Source organism: Nelumbo nucifera, chromosome 5 (assembly GCF_055504915.1).
Source record: "Nelumbo nucifera cultivar China Antique chromosome 5, China Antique-T2T, whole genome shotgun sequence".
Taxonomy (NCBI): Eukaryota; Viridiplantae; Streptophyta; class Magnoliopsida; order Proteales; family Nelumbonaceae; genus Nelumbo; species Nelumbo nucifera.
The window spans coordinates 27,151,012-27,170,158 of NC_142653.1; the positions used below are offsets into that span (position 1 = coordinate 27,151,012).

General features: G+C 42.3%; 1 protein-coding gene across 1 annotated transcript in view; it reads right to left on the reverse strand.

Moving 5' to 3' along the window:
- Nucleotides 1-1,699: 1,699 nt before the first annotated feature.
- LOC104607618 (uncharacterized) overlaps nt 1,700-19,147 on the reverse strand; it is a 38,797-nt gene continuing 21,349 nt past the window's right edge. The window contains exons 13-17 of the mRNA XM_088888030.1: nt 18,703-18,835; nt 12,619-12,693; nt 12,469-12,528; nt 12,312-12,369; nt 1,700-12,209 (exon numbers count right to left, since the gene is read on the reverse strand). Of these exons, the coding sequence (XP_088744156.1) occupies nt 18,780-18,835 (56 nt within the window). The 3' untranslated portion in view covers nt 1,700-12,209; nt 12,312-12,369; nt 12,469-12,528; nt 12,619-12,693; nt 18,703-18,779. The remainder of the gene's footprint in view (nt 12,210-12,311; nt 12,370-12,468; nt 12,529-12,618; nt 12,694-18,702; nt 18,836-19,147) is intronic.

Here is a 19,147-nt window from a genome sequence, read left to right on the forward strand (position 1 = left end):
TAGGATCGGATTCGAATTAGGATATATTCGAATATGGCCCAGTATAGATTCAAATTCAAATCTAATGAAGAAGTTAGGTTTTCGGATCTGATAAGATCTCATTTAAATTGCTTAAAAAATAATAAATTATTAAAAGAAAAATAAAATATAATAATTTTAAAAAAGAAAAACAAAAAATACAAGTATCTTTTCAACTATTTTCATCATATATATACATGTTGTTTATAAAAAAATAATAAATTTACAAAATGCAATATAAATAATATATTTATAAATAAATAAATAACATATATGTGTTATATATATTTATATAAATAAACATATATATCGGATCGGATAGGGGTGATCCAAATCCCGATATCATTTCTGATCGGATCATATTTCCTAATCCGATCCAAATATCCAGACAAAGGAGATCCAAATCCGACAAAAAAAGGATATGATCTCAGTTCGGATTAGAATCAAATCCATTTGTATCCCTATCCTTACATAGCGCACCTCACATTGACCTCACAAGCACATCGCACCAGTATCAAGAACATCTCCCATACTAATGTGTTATTATGTTCCCAATGCACGGTGAGATGTGATTGTAATGTAGTGTGAATTGCACTGTGTGAGAAGATCCCAATTCTGCATAAAAATGCTAATGCTTAATTTGGAAGGAGTACAAATACAAATATATATATGATGCAAATACATACAAAATATATGGTTTTGCACTCTTGATATTTATATTTGTACTCCTTCCAAATTGAGAATGAATAGTTGGGTCCATAACCATTTCATGAATCCGGATTTACTCCTCTTGTAACATGCCTCACAAGTCACAAGTCACACCAACTTCATAGCGCATTCAGCTGTGCCTGTGCATAGCAACATCTTCTATTCTTGGAAAGATATTCCTAATGTAAGGCTGCGAGGTGCTGTGAGTGTATATTCTATAAAGAACATATCCGATTACCCATTTCACCCCTCCTGATACCCCAAACAGGGAAGGCCAACATTGGATGAAAGCCGGCCTTTTTAGGGGGCATTTGTGCGATTCTGTTTTTCAAAACAAAGACAATTACCACATCAGCAAAAATAATGAGCTTTGCTGATGTATCAACTGTTTATGTTTTAAAAATCAAAATCATTGACAAACACTCAGAGAGGCTCATTATTTAATTTTGCAGAGGAACGAAATGACTTTTCATAATAAAAGAATTAAAAAAAATGACTTATCTGCTTCTCAACTGGGTGGCGGGTGCTAGGTGCAGATTCAATCCATGAGAGCTGTAAACGGCAGTCTGCAACTGCAAGTGTTATTTCTTCATTGGACAAAATCTAGAATCCCGCCTACAGTACTCCATGGAAGGAGAACCTATTTACCTATGTAACTTCAAGACTCATCCAAATGTGAAAGAAGAAAATAAAAATAAATATTCTAAAGAAAGACAACTGATGGGTCGCCCTAGGCTAGCCCCTAGGCCAACTTAACACCTTTGATTTTGTTTATTTTTAATAATTAGCAGAGCAAGAGCAGGGAATCCATAACTCTCCAAACCAAACTTGTAATCCTTGTTTTACCCGCAAAATAGAAGCAGCAGCTGTTGGGCTTGGATTGTCACATCAAACATAAGGAGTTCACATGGGATGTTTCTCTTTCATTCATTTATTTCATTTGTTTTCGAAGAAATCGAAATCAAAAAGGTAGGAGAAAATTTCTTCCGAGACAAAAGTCGCATTGATGAACTGTGCACAGACCACGTTACAGTGAACACAGAAGTATTTGGTACTATAATTGTTTGCAGGATTACAAACCCTAACATATGTAAGGCCGAAACCAAAAATCGAGAGATATCTAAAGGATTCGATGATATTAACGTTGTGTACAGTCAGAGATTCCGTCCCATCCATGTTCACTTAAAAACCCGTCGTCAGTCGTCCCTCCTCCTCGTGTTGAGGGAAACGCGTCCCATCAACACCCACACCCAGACCAACGGCTACAGGCTACAGTACGACCAGTGTTTCACCGGCCCGATGGATCGGGATGGAAAGAAATTACCTTATCGACGAGGGAGGGAGGTGGGGAGCTCAGATGAATTAAAAGTTAACGGGCGTCAGGAATACAAAATGATTTTAATATTTGTCAAATTAAAACCCGCCCAATCCCCTATTTTGTGAGAGGCCTTTTCCCCTTTCTTTCTTTCTCTCGTTGTGTCCTGGCCTCTACTCTCCCCTGTCACGAGCTACCACCGTCCACCGGTGACGGTTGCATCGTCGGTTTTCTCTCTCCACCTTTTTCCAATTTCTTCTTCTACACAGAAATAAAGACACTAAAACATTACCAAAATGATATGGGTGATCCAAAATGGCTCATTCATCCCTGTATGTAGTGCAGAAATTCATACAACTTATGACACCAGGAAGGAAACACTCAGGTGTCAAAGAGCTTTCGTCCTTTTTAACTTGGACTGCACTGCCCGTGGACCGTGGTGCACCCGGGTCTTCACACGTGAATCCACAGCAGATGTTACGCCTCTTAGAAGTTTCTCACCAGACGAAAGATTCATAATGCTAATTCATTTGGTGGTTTAATATTAACAAGGGTAAATTATAAAGACTCCCCTATTACGGGGTCTGTTGCAAAGACCTTATGTACTTTGTTTTGCGATAAAAGACTCTTGTAATATGACCGTGAGACAAAAATCTTTTTTCGTTAATTTTCCGTTCAAATTCGCCGTGGATAATTTTCCTTAATATCAATATTTTTATATAATAATTAAAATGAGATAACTTTTATTAGAAAATATCAAGAAAGGGCAATATGCTCGTCTTCCTCCTCTGCCTCTATATTCACCCCTTCGACGGCGTAGGAGGGGGCAGAGGAAGCGTTCCCATGGCCTTCTTCGGCGGGCGCCCGACACTCCTTTTCGCCGGACTGCTTTGCTCTGCAGTTTGTTTCCCGCTGAAACTTTGTCAGAGAACCTGATCCTTCTGTCCATCACTCCTCCTGCTCGTTTTCTTTACTCGGTTGCTCCACCTCCTGAGCCTCCTTTGTTATTGTTAGAATTATTTACGGAGCTCTTCAACGTCTCTAACAATGTCTCTCGTTGGACGAAGAGCACTTTTTTTATCCTGCAAAAGAAATTTGTTGTGCTCCGCTTCTTGGCAACAGCGGGGATGAATTCCCCGTCGGAGACCCGAATCCCCGAATTCCCCGAGAGAGAGTCCAAAGGGTGACGGCGACGGCGGTCGGTGACGATGACGAAGGTTGAAGGAAGATCTTTGTTCTGAGTATCTCTTCTCTAAGTTCTCTGACCTTTGCCGAGACTCGAAACTCAAGTATTTCTTCCTCTCCTATGTCCGATGTTCGACGGGCGAGTGGGCAGTGGTGAGAGTCAGCAACGGCTGTCGGCGATTGACGGTCGATGAATCGGCGACGAAGACAAAGCTAGGGTTTACTGGTTTATGTTTATGTTTTACTGTTTTACGAATAAATTAATAATAAATTTAATTATGTAATATATAAAATATATTATATTATATATAATAGATATAATTTATAATTATAATATTAATGGGGGCGGGTCGAGGCGAGGATTGCATTCCCCATCCCGTCCCTGAACTCAATCGGGGATTCAGGGACCACCCCATTCCTGACCCCGATCCCGCCAAAATGTCCCCCATATCCAATCCCGTCAGGTCGGGGAGCCCAGATACCCGTCAGGGAAAATTGTCACCCCTAATCTCCACCCCACAAGAAACCGTCCCGCAGCACATCCATATCATCGTATTGAGAATATCTCCCGATGATAACATCATCGAGACTAATATTATCATCGGGAGATATTTCTAATACACGGTGGAGATGTGCCGTGAGGTAGTGTGGGGCGGAGATGATCTCTTGAAAAATGTATTATATTGATCAATTTTAACTTGATGTTTAAACCATGTGTAGGCTGATCTTATTGGTGGGTTAGTTGAGATAGCGACCACCACGGTCCACGAGGTGGATGCATCTAAGACCCACTGTCATAAAACTCCCCTAAAGTTTTGAAAAAAGTTTAAATACCTCCCTTTTTTTAACATTGATACAGTAGATGTAATTCATTATTTTTAAAATGCCATACATGCCCTTCCGATTATCTTTTAGATGTATATTTACTAAAATACCAAAAAAAGAGTATTTAGGTGGTGTTATCGCTTGCATCTCTTCTCTTTATTCCATTTCCTAATTCAACCAAAATTAAAACCATCGGAAAAATTTGAAGGTTGCATTTCTTATTCCTTATTTTAAAGACTTATTTGCTTTTTGCAGTTAAAATGCCCATATGGAGTCTAAATTATCGTCAAAGAGAACAATTCGTCCTTTTGGCAATTAGGAATTGCTTTTTCTTTGTTGTCTTGTTGGAATCTTCATCAGCAGATCTAGTCATCGTCACTAGCAATAGATGATGGTTCCCATCTTCATTCGTTAAACACAGTTTGATCCCTGACGTTTTCTTTTTAGATTTCATCTTCATTTTGTTTTTTTTTTTATTCAACCTCTAGTTTGGCAAATTGGTTTTCTTTTGATTTACCATTGTTTAATAATTTCTCGTTAATTAAGGGTATGCTCGGGTGAAGCAGAAATTTCAAATTTTAATAAATTGTACAAGAAAGTCAAAAATAGTAGGAAGGGTAATTTTGTAACTTTAATGTTTCCCTTACCTAACGGAAGGGAGGTATCTATGCTATTTTTTCAAATCTATAAAAGAGATTTTGCAGGTTTATGGGTCATTTTTTTCATTCAAATAAGTGCAAAAAATCACTAAAACCTTTATTTATTTATTTATTTTTTTTAAATGCAAGTTTCTCTTCATTAGACACAAAGGATGGTAATTAACACGTTTCCAGACGCAAGATAGGTGTTTTTGGTAATGAAATGTGATATTATTATTAACTAAACAGGAAACAATGTCCAACTGTTTGAGAACACTTATAAGAAATACTTCTTTTAAGAACTGGGACCACACATTAAGTGGTTATTAAGTGGTTTTATGTGTTTGATAAAAAAGTGGAGAAATACTTTTTTTAAAGATGTACTTCTTTGTTGACTTCAAGTTGGCTTTTTTTTCAGCACTTCTTGAAAGAAGTACTCCCAAAAAATGGGAGGAACCAATCCGTAATATTTTCTTGTAATACCTAAAATACCCCTGTAATCATTCTCTCTCTCTCTCTCTCTCCACCAACACGAGAAGTCGATACACCACTGTGCACCTCCTTCCACTTCTTAACACTCGACACGCAGGGGTGACGACGTTTTCTCTTCTGGTTTCTTCTCCATCCCATTTTTTTACACTCTCCCTCTGCTTCTCTTCCCTCTATTCTTCTATCTCACCCATTCCTTTTCAACCAGCATCCGACCACCTCCTCTCCCCTCTCTGTTTTTCATCCTCTTCCTCGTATATACACAGTGGTCGCTGCAACTCTAGCAATGACAGTGTTTTCTTTTCTTTCTCACATTCTCCCTTATCTCTCCCATTCCTCACCATGTTTTCTTCCTTCTCCTTCTCGTGTCATTCAACCATCTTTCAGCCGAAATCCCAACAGACTAGCGTCATACAGAGCATTACGGGCCATCACCCTTCTTCCTCTTCCTCCACCAACCAGATGATCACGATATCTCTGTTTCCACATCATTCAGTCCCTACTATTTTTCTGCGGTCGGACAAAGCATCTAGCAACGGTGCCCTATAGGTAATCGAGGTCCATCTTCCTTTCTCCTACCAGAACAGAGTCGTAGAATCTCCATTGTCATTGAGTGCAAGTTCTAGCCTCACCGTTGATTGTTCTTATAACAAAGGGATACCATCAAGTTGCCTTGTACCTTATTAGTGTCAACGATGCCAAGCCCTTAGCCCAACACATGCTGCTCCTCTCCACCGTAAGGTAACCCATCGAAACCTAGTCTTGAAGACTACATTTGAGGGGATTACCACCCATATGGGCTCTCAACTGTGATGAAGTGGGGTCCATGTGGACTCTTAGTTAAAATGTATAGCATAACATGTGAAAAGCATTGTATGTATGTATGTATGAGTGAAATGAAGGTTAAAGTTGTCATTTGTGTCAATATAAGCACTTATGGGGAAAATAGCTTACCAAACATCCCCACCCCAATAAGTACTAAAAACATAATAAATGATTTGAAAAGTGGGTTACCAAACAACCTTAAATAGTTAAAATAAATATTTCTTTTAACAACCACTTAATTATCAAACAGGGCCCAAGTGGAAAATAAACACTTGTTCCTATTTGGCAAATAAATCGAGAATAAGTGCTTATTACAAAAGGAAGTACATAAAAAAGAGGCCACTTGAGAGTGGCTTTGATAAGCACTTGTTGAACAAATGCTTATTCAAATTTTATGGTACGGTCCGGTCCCTGCATATTTTTCGTAATACTGAGAGTGCCCCCACAAAGGAGAAAACCCTTCTCCTTCTCCATTCGAAAAGAGCACATACCACTAGCAACGGCACTAGGCTTGAGTGTAACCAACGACCATCGAAATGGCAAAACCCAATTGGTGATCAGGTCGGTTTACATTTTCAAACAATTTTCTTGGTTCTATTGTCATTTTTTTGAGGGATTTAATGCCGAGAACTCATCATAAAGTTGCTGGCGTCCAAAGGTAAGCTATCCCAATCGTATACCCTCCACCGTTTCTGGTTTGTTTTATATTTTTTGTGCAATATATTGCTGAAAATCAATTTTTTTATTTTCAAAGATAAAAACCAAAAATTGTGATTATTGTATGTGATTTGGTTGTGTAATAATGTGTATGAAAAACTGCTAATTTGTGGTCCTTTTGTTGAACATTATACAAATAATATGCACTTGCTGAATTTTTTTATGTTATTTATTTTGCATAATCCAATTTTTTCTTTTTTCTTAATTATTAATATGAATAATTGGTGATATTATTATTATTTTTTTTATTAATGGCATGTGTGGGCCCATGTGTATTCTCATGTATCTCGATGTGGTGATATGACAAGTTTATTTGAAATGTATAATATAATATGTGAAAACCATTGTTTATACGTATGTGTAAAATAGGGGCTAAAAATGTCATGTATGCTAAAATAAGCACTTGTTGGTAAAGTGACTCACCAAACATCCCCATCGCAATAAGTACTTAAAATACCCAATAAGTGATTTGGCAAATGGGTCACCAAACAACATTAAGTGATTGTTCAAATAAGTACTTAGAATAAGCACTTGTACAACAAATGCTTATTTCTCAAACTACTTAATCACCAAACATAGCCTAAGAAGAAGAAGTTGGTTAGTTAGGTTTTTTGAATTTCAAATTTCATCATATTAGTTTTGACCTCATTCTTCCGGCCCGTTTGCTTTTCAGTAAGCTACTTACTCGAGTAAATGCCCTTACCTGAGTAACCAAGTAAGTGCATTTACCCATATTCTTTTATTTCTCAGGTAAATAAGATAATGATCATTTTAGGCATAAATAAGACAACGACTCCCCACTGCAACCCCAGTTGTAGGAGCTTGCTGATCTATTTCAGGAACCTCAAGGCCTACCTCTGCCTCCTGCCCGAGCTCGGGACTACGCCATACCCCTTATTGATGGAGCGAGCCCTTTCAACATTCGACCATATCGATATCCCCATTTCCAGAAGAATATCATAGAAAAGATGGTGCACGAGATGCTTCAACAAGTGATTATCCAACCCAATTCAAGTCCCTTTTCATCCCCACCTCTCCTGGTTTGAAAGAAGGACGGTAACAGGCGACTAGCAAGGATTAAATCCTCTATAATTGACGAGGCTCTTGGACAAACTATACGAACGAAGGTCTTCACACCAAAGTAGAGTAAGAGAAGTAGATATTTTGAAGAAAACCTTCCAAACCCACAAAGGGCACTATGAGGTCTTGGTAATGCCCTTCAACCTGTCAAATGCACCTTCAACATGAACCTGATTTTTTGGTGGGACCTGCCTTGATTTGTAATAGTCTTCTTCAACGACATCCTAATCTACAGTAAAGGACTAGCCAAGCATATGCAAAATGTAAGGAAAGTTTTTGAGGTTTAAGGGCTATCCAACTCTTTGTATGAAGGAACAAATGTAGGCTTGCCAAGGAGAAGGTTGAGTACTTGGGACACCTTATCTCGACTAAAGGGGTGGAAGTTCAACCATGACGAAGGTTATGGTTAAAAGCCTCAGGGGGTTTCTCGACCTAACGGAGTACTACAAAAAGTTTATCAAAGGTTAAAAGCCTAAGGGGGTTTCTCGGCCTAATGGAGTACTACAGAAAGTTTATCAAAGGTTATGGTCAGATAACAAAGTTGTTTCGGAAGGGAGCTTGGAAGTGAAGTGAAGCATTAGAGGAAGCCTTCAAATCCCTCAAGCGCATCACAAGCCCTTCGTCCTTGAGTGCAACGCTAGTGACGAGGGAATAGGGGAGGTGTTAACACAAGATGGTCCATTGATTGCTTTAATTTGCTCAACCAGGCCCTCAGCGGGTGCAACCTACATCGATCAAAATATGAGAATGAGCTTCTAGCCATAGTCAAGGCAATGCAAAAATGGAGGCCATATCTCCTTGGTAAAAGGTTCCAGATCAAAACTGATCATCAAAGTCTCTTCCACATGCTAAGACAAAAGATAACCACCCCTGCTCAATAGAAAATTCTAAGTAAATTGATCGGCTATGATTTTGAAGTGGAGTATCGAAAGGGAAGGGATATCAATGTTGGTTTCTACATGGGTCAAGGATGTGAGGAAAGAGACCAGGAAGGATCCTTTCCCACAAGCAATTGTTCAAAAGGTTGAAAAGGGAGAGGGAGGGGAGGGGAGGGGACCCACCCAAGGGAGTGGTATGCAAAGATGAGCTGTTATAGAAGTGAGGAGGGATAATGTTAGGTCCAAACTCTCATCTTTGCTTCAAATTGTTCGAAGAAGTGCACGCTAGTCCCTTAGGTGGCCACTTTGGCTATCACAACACAGCAAAGTGATTGAGAGCAATCTGTTACTAGTCCGGCTATAAGAAGGATCTCAAAATGTGAAGTTTTCCAGCGTTGTAAGGGGTAGAATGTTCTAGTACTCGAATTCCTATAGCCCAACCAATTCCTAATAAGATCTGGTGGGATATATCAATGGATTTTTTTGCTACCAAATATGAGGCCAAAGGCAACAAGGAGATTTTGTTGGTGTCCGAGACCAACAAGTCCGACCTGTGTAAACAAGAGAAGAGTATACATCAGAGGCCCCAGGTGTTAATCGAGTCCTTAAGAGGGGTCAGACCAGGCTAGAGACAAGGGTTCAAAGCTTAGTCCTTAATAGCCAAGAATGATTATTTTGGGATTCTGAATGTAAGTGTAGGTATAAGTAAGTGTCTTTACCTTGAGATGAGCACCCCCTTTTATAGATGACCTCGCCTTTGAGTGGTTGGAAGTAGTTGGTGATGTGTGGCTAGGATTTGATCTAGCTAATGCCACATGGCGCGATTTGAGGCCCTTCAAGTATCCCTACATCACTTGCCCCCCACTTTCGAGGCCGTAGTGGTCGAGGTTGGATGAGGTGTTGAGCGGAGACCTCGAATTCGGCCAAAGAGAGTACCATGTAGTTGCGTGGAGGCGTCGGCCTCAGATGCAGAGGACTCTTCTTGGCAACTGTGTGGTGACTGCTTCCTTGTTCGCATCCGTCTTAGTGGATGATCGTGATGGACCGAGAATGTCTCCCCATTCGTTGGCCAAGCCCCGTACGTGTGTCAACGTCATCCAGTGCACAAGTTCGTACATGGGACGGGCGTTAGTGCTGACTGGTCGAGGCCGTGTGCGAAACGGTGTGAAGGGGCATCCAATTTGGGTCACTCCTGACTCGGAGCTGCCAGGCAAACCGGCCCATTCCTTTGGCACCGTTTCATCTTCCCGAGGTCAATGCCACGTGTAGCTCGTCGGTTTAGGTTGTTAGATCGGCTAGTTCACGGCCATTGGATAAAAGAGATCTAAGTTATACGTTCCCTTTTAAATAGGGGTCTTGGTTGAGCAAATCTTCACCATTTTCTTGAACCTTGAGTCTTCACTTGTGATCCAAAGACCTCAACCACCAATTAGTCAATTCCCTAAGTCTTCTTTCCTCGAACAATCACTAGGTAAAGGACTCCCGTCTTCAACATATCGACCTCAGACTCTAGACTTGAGTGCTATGAACTCTCTGACTGGAGTGACCGTAGCACCTCATCTTCCATCTCGACCTAAGTCCTGAGAGAGAGGACCACCCCAGGCAGAGCTGAGCGTGATGAACGAGGCATAGATTCTCCCGATGAAAGTACTTGCTCCACGAGGCTAAGGGCCGATGCCACGGGGAATGCCCCTGTGCTTCTTGAAGTGGAGGAGCCGGAGGAAGCTGAAGAGCCTACACTCGAGGAGAGGGCCGAGGCCAAGCACCGAGGCATGACATTGATGCATTATCCCTACTCTGACTTTGATAGTGAGCTCGGCAAAGAGCAAGTGAGGGCTATATTCGAAATGTACCATATCATAGGGGGCTATAGGGTTAGAGTTCCCTATGTAGGTGACTGGCCGTGGCAGCCCACCAAGGGGAGGAGGAGTCAGCCGTGATGAATCGGACTCGGATGACTAGGACGATTCACAATAGGCCCCAAGTGATAGAGGAAACCTTGGTGTGGTCTAGCCTCAGTCCTTCCCCCTCGGTATGGGCATTCCTGTTGTCAGCTAGTTTTCTTGTTTGTTTAACTTCCATTGCCTTCCTTCTAAGGTTGATTGTCTTCCTTGATTGCAAAAATGAACGGCAACTTAAAGGAGAGGCTTGTGCAAGCAACAATGACCAAGTCCAAGAAGGGCCAGACTGAGGAGCCTTCAAGGAGGCTGACGAGAGGGAATCGTCTTGAGCAAAGGGAACTATCGAGGCCGAGAAGAGGAAGACGGTCACACCCAAGCAGCCGGCCAATGCCCCTCAAGATCCGAGGGCAAAAAAGGTGGCGATGAGGAACCACCAAGCCGAGGGTGCTATCGGAGGCTCTCGACAATTGGGGACTCACTCCTCAGACTCGTGGGATGACATCCCGCTAGTGGTACGTCGGTTGTTCCGCCCAAAATGGAACGTGAGGGAGGGTGACTCGCTAAGCAACGTAGGCATCGGCCACACCCTGATCACCGGCATGCTTCCTACTAGGGACCGCTAACTGTGGACCCAGGTCTCCCCCAGGCTGTTCGAGACACATTACTTGACAAGCTAGCCGATGTAAGGCTGAATCTTCACTTGCTTTGTGCTACTCCCCTGTTACTTAGATTTTTCCAACTGACGTGAATTCCTTATGTCTGCGCAAACGTCTTTGAGAAGAGAGGGGAGCTTCAACCATCAAGAGATACAATGATTTGGAAAACTATAGCCACATATTTGAGAACATTGTTAAAAACACATAGTAGAGGAATGTCAACAAATTTTCCATTATCAAATCAAAATAGAATGGGTGACATACCCAAAAGCCTAATTAGTGAATCTAAAAGGCTGAAACACAAGGAGAAATGATTCTTACAATACTCTCAATGAGATTATTTAGAGAAATAGGAAGAAGTCAAAAGAACGAGACGAAGATCTAAGAGACTCAGTGCCTTAATCTTAGATCATCAAATGGAGTAAAATATTATGCACGTTCAACATCAGAATAAGTTGAAATCTTTGGATATGTTGCATAAGTTTTGAACCCACAACCATTTTAAGACATTATTACCTTCCTGTAATCATTAAAAATATAAATTTACCTGGGGAAGAAAGCAGTATGAATTCTAGAAAACTTATTTTTGTTGGAGATACATAAATTCAGGATAGAAAAGTGAGCATGAAAGCTAGAAAATTGAAATCTATTAGGAAGATGGAATGGAAGAGAAGTACCACTAGGTTAAGCCATAATAAAGCCCATACAGATGCAACAGTGAGTCATACAAGTTAGTGTCACATTGAATAATTCATCAAATCCTACAGTTAACTTTACTACCAACATTAAGTCAAGTAAACCTATCAAAAAAAAAAACATTAAGTCAAGTAAAGGAAAGAAGTAACTAGAAACCAGGATAGAAGGTATTGGAGTTATAATCTTAGTGCAGTATTAACAGAAATCATCATAAGAAAAACAATAGAGGATAACTTACATTTCCTTTCAATTTTAGGCCTTCCCTTAACAGAACTTTCCTAGACATGCATAAAGTAAATCACATCAGACTTAAGGAACATAGTATTCATCAAACATAAAGAAATTGATACTTATAATGAAAAGAATGAAAACAAAAGTACATTGACACGCTGCAGTAACTCTCTTGTTTGAGAAGCCTTTACATCCTCAACTTCTTCACTGTAAGAAAGCAGGACCAAAAAAAGGTTATAAGTAGGTAATCGGACTTAACCAATAACCAGTGGCATGTGAAGATGCAATATGACAGCATAATGTTACATTTTTAGGTCCAACAGAAATGGGTGCTCTACGAGGAGGAGCTTTTGGTGCATATCTGACCTGTGGCACATAAAATAACTCATTAGAAAACACGGAGAGAATAAACCATTCCATTTCCAGATAGGATAAAATATGAGAATAAAAACAAACCTTCCTTGGAGCAACAGGTTTAGTATCAACAGATCCTGGAAACATTGAATCCCCCTTTCTTTTTAGATTTGCCTGCTGCAATATAGTAGTATAAGGCTAGATATACACTTGGTGATGATTGCAATACTGAATGCGAAAAATTCAAATGGGCTGGAATGGAAGAGGTTGATGAAAATTTTAAGTAAAATGGAGCAAAATGGTTGTGCCTAAGTCTGCTGTTGATCCAGCATCTTCCTTATTTTCTATTAGTGTTCCCACACCTACTGTAGCAAAACAAAATCTATGTGTATACCAAGTGGAAGACAGTGGCTCTAGAGGTTGAATGTCTACCTCGGTAACTTTAAAGACTTCATTTAATTTATGAAAAGAAATAGGTTATGTACAAATGCCAAAAGTTAGGACCGTATCACTTTGTAGCAGTATGTACAAATAACAAGTGGAAGACAGTGACCCCAGCGTTCTTCAGTCCGAAAGGCATCACTTTGTAGTAATAAATGCCGTGTTCGGTGATGAATGAGGTCTTTTCTTCGTCATCGATGTGCATTTTTATCTGGTGGTAGCTGGAGAAGGTATCCACGAAGCTTAGTAGTTTGTACCATTTCCTCCTTGTGGGCCTCGGAGGCCTTGTACTCCTCCACAGCTCAGTCGGACGCCTCTTGAAGCCTCCGCTTTGCTTCGTCTAGAGAGGCCCTGGCGGCCCTCAACTACTCCCTCTTAGTTGCCAAGTTGGCCTCAAGCTTCTTACGACGTTCGTGTAGGGTCGAGGCTCCCATTGGAGGAGTACAATGGGAGGTGCTTCGTCTAGGAGGCTTCTTACGACATTCGTGTAGGGCCAAGGCTCCCATTGTAGGCCCTCAACTACTCCCTCTTAGTCGCCAAGTTGGCCTCAAGCTTCTTACAACGTCCGACCGAGGGCCGGGGCGGCACTGAGCAACCTACACAACAGGAGGTACCCGACAAGCACGTTGACATTGAGGCCAAGTGAAGATGCTCGCATAGGGTCGAGGCTCCCATTGGACAATTTTTCACTACTTTTCCTCTTTTATTTTGGTAATCTTTTTGTAAGGGGCTCGGCCTCCCCCATTAAAGGCCTCTTTTTGTAAAGGAAATTGAGTGGACATATTGAATGTATAAACCTTTTGATCTCTCTGAGTTTCTTCTTTGCCAAAATTGTGCCTTTGTCTTTCTTTTTCTTGCTTTTTCTTTTCTTTCACGCAAGGGGCTGATGCCTCCCCCAAAGAGGCATATTTTGCAAAGAAACTCATAACTCATGGCTTAGCTACTCGAGAAGGCATTTCTCCTTGAGGTTGTTAAGCCAAGGCCGACCCTTATTGCCGAGGTCTCGGGACCCTCTTCCTTAGCAAAAAGGAAGGGAGGCAATTGCCTTAGCCTACCTGGTGTATTCTTCTTTAGGGACTTAGAGAGACCAGACTCACACGTGGCCGAGACCCAGCAAATGGTGCGCGGCCGAGGTCATAGAGCGCCTTTGCCTTGACGGGGTAGCGTTATTCATTTAGTGTATTTGTTCATTGTGTTTTGTGTTAATGATGGGTTGATGTCAACTCTTTGGCCTACACAAAGACTCGCTTCTTTTGAGGGTCTCTAAGGCTAAGGCCGATGTCATAGGCCACTCATTAACAATGGCCGACATCCCAAACGTTCTTGCCTTAGCTAAAAAAGGTGACTAAGCATATGACTCTCCAAGAGTCATGTGCCTTGGGATGACATCCAATTCGAGCGTATAACCTTAATGAAGGTTGTGTGCTACGACCGGTCATTCGGCCGAGGGGTCCTACTGATTGGATGAAACGAGAATGTTTACACTAAAGTGACTTAAGCCAAGGTGAAAGAAACTTGCACACTTTACTCACAAAATTTCCACTAGTCATACTTACATCATTGATAATACATCTGGATGTCCTCGGAGTTCTAGGTGCGAGGTATTGGTCTTCCACTCACGAATAGAGTTTTGGTAGGTTGAGGCCTCTTATCCTCTCTGGGGACATGGCCGAAGGCGCGGCTGAATGTGCATTCGATCAGGGAATCCGCCGATGCTAGTGCTTTAATTGGGTGCTCGACCCAACTCGTACCGTCTTCTCAGGCACAGCTGAATGTGCATTTGTCCCCGAGGCCGAGCCCCTCCTAGTAGTAAGGCCTCTTAGTTCTTTCCTTTTAGTGCTACAGTGTAGCACTGTCTGGCAACTCAACCTTTTGGGCATCAGGCTCTGGACGTTGTATTGCCTAGTGTATGCCTTCCGAGCCGAGGATGATGCTCCACCCGAGGTTGAGCCCCCAACGATGACTTCAATAACTCCAGCTAAGGGGTGATGGGCCTAGGGCTTGGCCTATTGTTGTTGTTGCAAGGACGAGGCACCAACGTTGCCCTCAACATACTCTTTTAGGTGCCTGTAGCAGATGAGGGACTCAATCTCATCCTAGAGTTCGTAGCAGTTCTTGGTGTCATGGTCGGTGTCGCGGTGGTACTTGCAGTACTTATTGGGGTTACCTCTCTTTGGGTTCCTCTTCATCTTGGTCGGCCACTTCACGTATCCCTCCTTCCCTACTTGCATCAGTAAATGTGTTCGAGTGAAGTTCAATGGCATATGTATGTTTGGTGTGTCTGTGGCCCCTCAACTAGGCTCGGCCTTTGGTTCTTGGAGGCATTCACTAGCTTCATTTTCCTCGGCGGCGATGTATTTTTGTGCCTTTTCAAGAACTCGGTCTTGGATATGGACCATTTGAGGGGTCTGGGCCAGAGGCCATTGATGGTTGCATGCATGGAGACCGAGGGGTCAAGATCTCTTACTTCGAGCTCTTCCTGCTTGAATCGGTCTATGTATGCCCGAAGGCTTTCCACGCGCTTCTACTTGATGGACATTAGGGAGACAATGGTCTTCTGACACTATCAACTGCTGATGAAATGGGAGAGGAAGAGATCTGTAAACTGCTCCCAGGAGTTGACGGACCGAGGGGAGCACGTGGAGAACCATCTACGTGTTGCTCCTTTGAAAGTGGCTTGGAAGGCTTGACACACCAAGGCGTCGGAGTACCCGTAGAGGAGCATGGGTGCTCTCAAGCTTTCCAAGTGGTCATCTGGATCTGTGATCCCATCGTAGGTCTCCAAAGTGGGAGCCTTGAAATGAGGTGGAAGTGGCTCCGAGGTGATGGAGTTGGTGAAGGCATCTATCCGGGTGGATGAAGGGTTCTGACTGGTGGAAGCATCACTTCGGCCCTCCTTCACTTGTCGAATTTGATCTTGGATGGCGCCTATCTATGCCTGAAGGTCGCCGAGACGTCGATCTGGGGGCCTGGACCTCATCCAGTTTCTCTTTCACGTGGGAAGAGTTGGCCCTGTTCCTAGAGTGCCCGGATGTCACCACATCCTGAGCCTTGTGAACTTGACGATCATTGGGGGAGAGGCGGAGCATTGGCTCCAGCCCTCAAAGGAGGACTGTAGTGGCCAGAGCGCCCACCATTGTCCCAGCTACCCTCTACGTGGCGATGATGGCGATCATGGTCCCTGCAATTGCCATGGGACCCCACTGGTTCGCCTCTCCGACTGGGAAGCCAAGAGGTCTTCGATGGGGGCTTACTGGCCTGTCGATTACTGTTGTTGGACGTTGAGTTGTCGGCATTCCCTTGGCCAATCGGGCACTAACCCAGTGGTGCATGGGTGGATCGTCCACTATATTGCTCCTGGCTTCTGATGGGGTGGCCACCCTACGGGCAGCCTCCTGTCGGATGCCCTACCTCGTTCAACCTCTAGGCTAGGGTGTCTAGCCTATCAAGCTGAATTGATACATCGTGACTAGGTTCTGAGCACTATGAGTGTGGTCTTGCTTATCGCCCATGTCGGAAATTTAATTGATTAAGTTAAGTTGTTTTTTAAGGAAAGTGTTGAAAACTTTCCCACAGACAGCGCCAATTGTTACTGCCAAATATGAGGCCAAGGGCAACAAGAAGATTTCACTAGTGTCTAAGGCCAACAGGTCTGACCTGTAAACAAGAGACGAGTACACATCAGAGGCCCCGGGTGTTATCCAAAGGGTGGAGATTCTGATGGTCAAGTTAGCCAAGCGCTTAAGAGGGGTTGGACCAGGCTAGAGACGAGGGCTCAGAACTTAGTCCTTAATAGCCAAGAATGATTCTCTTGGAATTCTGAATGTAAGTGTAAGTAAGTGTCTTTACCTTGAGATGAACACCCCCTTTTATAGTTGACCTTGCCTTGGAGTGGTTGGAAGCAGTTGGTGATGTGTGGCCAGGATTTGACCTAGCCGATACCACATGGCATGATCCGAGACCCGCCAAGTATCCCTACATCAGATTTCATTAACGGGTTACCAAAAGACAATTATAATGGTGGTGGTCAATCAACTATCAAAATACAGACATTTCTTTGCCACATCCTTACATAGCCTCATGGGAGGTATATTCATACTTCAAGGAACGCCAGCAAGCATCATCTCCGATAGGGATCCGGCCTTCACCAACACTTTGTGGCAAGACCTCTTTGAGCTCCAAGGTACAACACTCGACATGAGCCCAACCTATCACCCCTAGTCGGATGGATAGACTAAAGATCTTAACTGCATTCTGGAAGCCTACATGCTCCGTCAACAAACATCCGAAGACATGGAAGAGATGGCTACCCTTGGCCAAATGGTGTCCCCGGACCACCCCTTATTAAGCCGTGTATGGAGTTCCTCCTACTCCTGACGTATGTCCCAAGCACCACGAAGCCTCATCAGGTCGAGGAGGAAGAGGAACTCAAAGATAGAGAGCAAGCTTTGCCTAGACTGAAGGAGAAACTGCTGATGGCCTAGCACAGAACGAAGCAGTACGCAGACATGAAGAGATCAGAGAGGGAGTTCCAAGAAGGGGATTACGTCTATCTGCACATTCAACCCTAACTTATATATGGAAGAACTGAACTTGATGCCACAAGGTTGCTGCGAAGAGTGGGGGAGTTGTCATGTGACCCCCCCCCCCCCCAGGGACACGTTTCTCCTCCAGAATCCAGGACCATCTGGCCCCCACCAAATAATTAGCAGATGTCAATCTGTTAGGATTTTCGAAGATCATGGAATGATCATAATCATTTGAACCCCGTTGTGATCGCCAATGTTTCCCCTTTTAGTCTTGCCCTTGCAGACCCTTCCCCTATGAGCGGTGTCTCCAACATTATAGTTGGGAAAACCTAGCACTCTCAGTCCGTCAAAGGGAGGTCTGTGCCAGTGAATGTTACCCAAAACACAATTGAATCTCACGTAGGAAGAGGTCTTTGATGGTTAACAGTAGTGTTCAATTGTCAGAAGACCTAGAGGTATTTTTAAGTCATCTTGCAAACAGTGAGCGCACAGTTAATTTCACAAAACCCAGGGGTAGATTAAATATTTTACACAATACTAAATGTACTATCCAATTTGACAACCTTTACCATCTGATGGAGACCCATAAAGAAGCTGAGATTGAAGGATTTACACCATTTTAGAGCTAGGACTGCAAATTGGGCAGGTTTAACTCGATCCAACCAAAGCATTTCCATGGACTGGCCTTAGATTTTTGGACTCTGGATTGTTCCTGGTCTGAAAATTAAGGTATGATCTTAACATGGATTGGGATAGGGTTGAGGTCTCAGGTAATTGGAGGCTGGTCCAACCTAATATTATTCCATCCAAAAATACGTTGTGATACTTTGAAACTTGCTTTAAACTGTCATCTAGCAAACATAAACAAACAGAGAAATCATCTAGACAACCCCTGTTTTAAAAGGAGTTGGGAAAATGATCCTCAACTGTCTTTTTGTGGGAGGGCAATGACTTGGATGAGAAGCATGAATGAAACCCTACCACTCCAACACACCTCTTTTGTGTATAAAAAAGCAAGGCATTTAATGAACTTTTCTTGAATCAAATGATTTTTTTTTAGAAGAATGATATAGCTTAAGGAAGAAGAAATAACAGTTTTCCTCAACAACTGCCAAGCTGCTATACAGTTTTCCTCAACAACTATTAAATCTTAAGTTTCTTTCATGAAGCCAAAATCTCTTGTAACCAAGCAAAAACTAATCCAAGTCAGTCATACCATTCAAGATCGAGTCAATATTTGGGGTTATGACGGCACGCTTGTTGAGCTCGCCAAGAATACAGCAATGTTTCTCTTCAGTATTGATTGCAACAACATCCTGAGCAAAAACACAAATCATGCCCGAGGAAACCTGCAAGCAAAGCAAGAAACTAAGTTACTACATGTATCACAATAAAACTGAATTACTTTTACTCTTATAACAGAAATTCAGATACTTGCAATATTTTCCAGTACTAGTTTGGGCAGACTTGGTCGTTGAACAATGCAGAATACATTTGGTGGAAGGACAAATATACTCCTATTGGGTAGCAGAAATAACTAGAAAAATGGCAACAAGGAGTAAATGCAGCTACAACTTTATCTTCCTATAGGTTAATATCATAAGACTTGCAAAGAATACTATGAAAAAGTTCTCAAAAACATTTTGATTTTTACAACTATA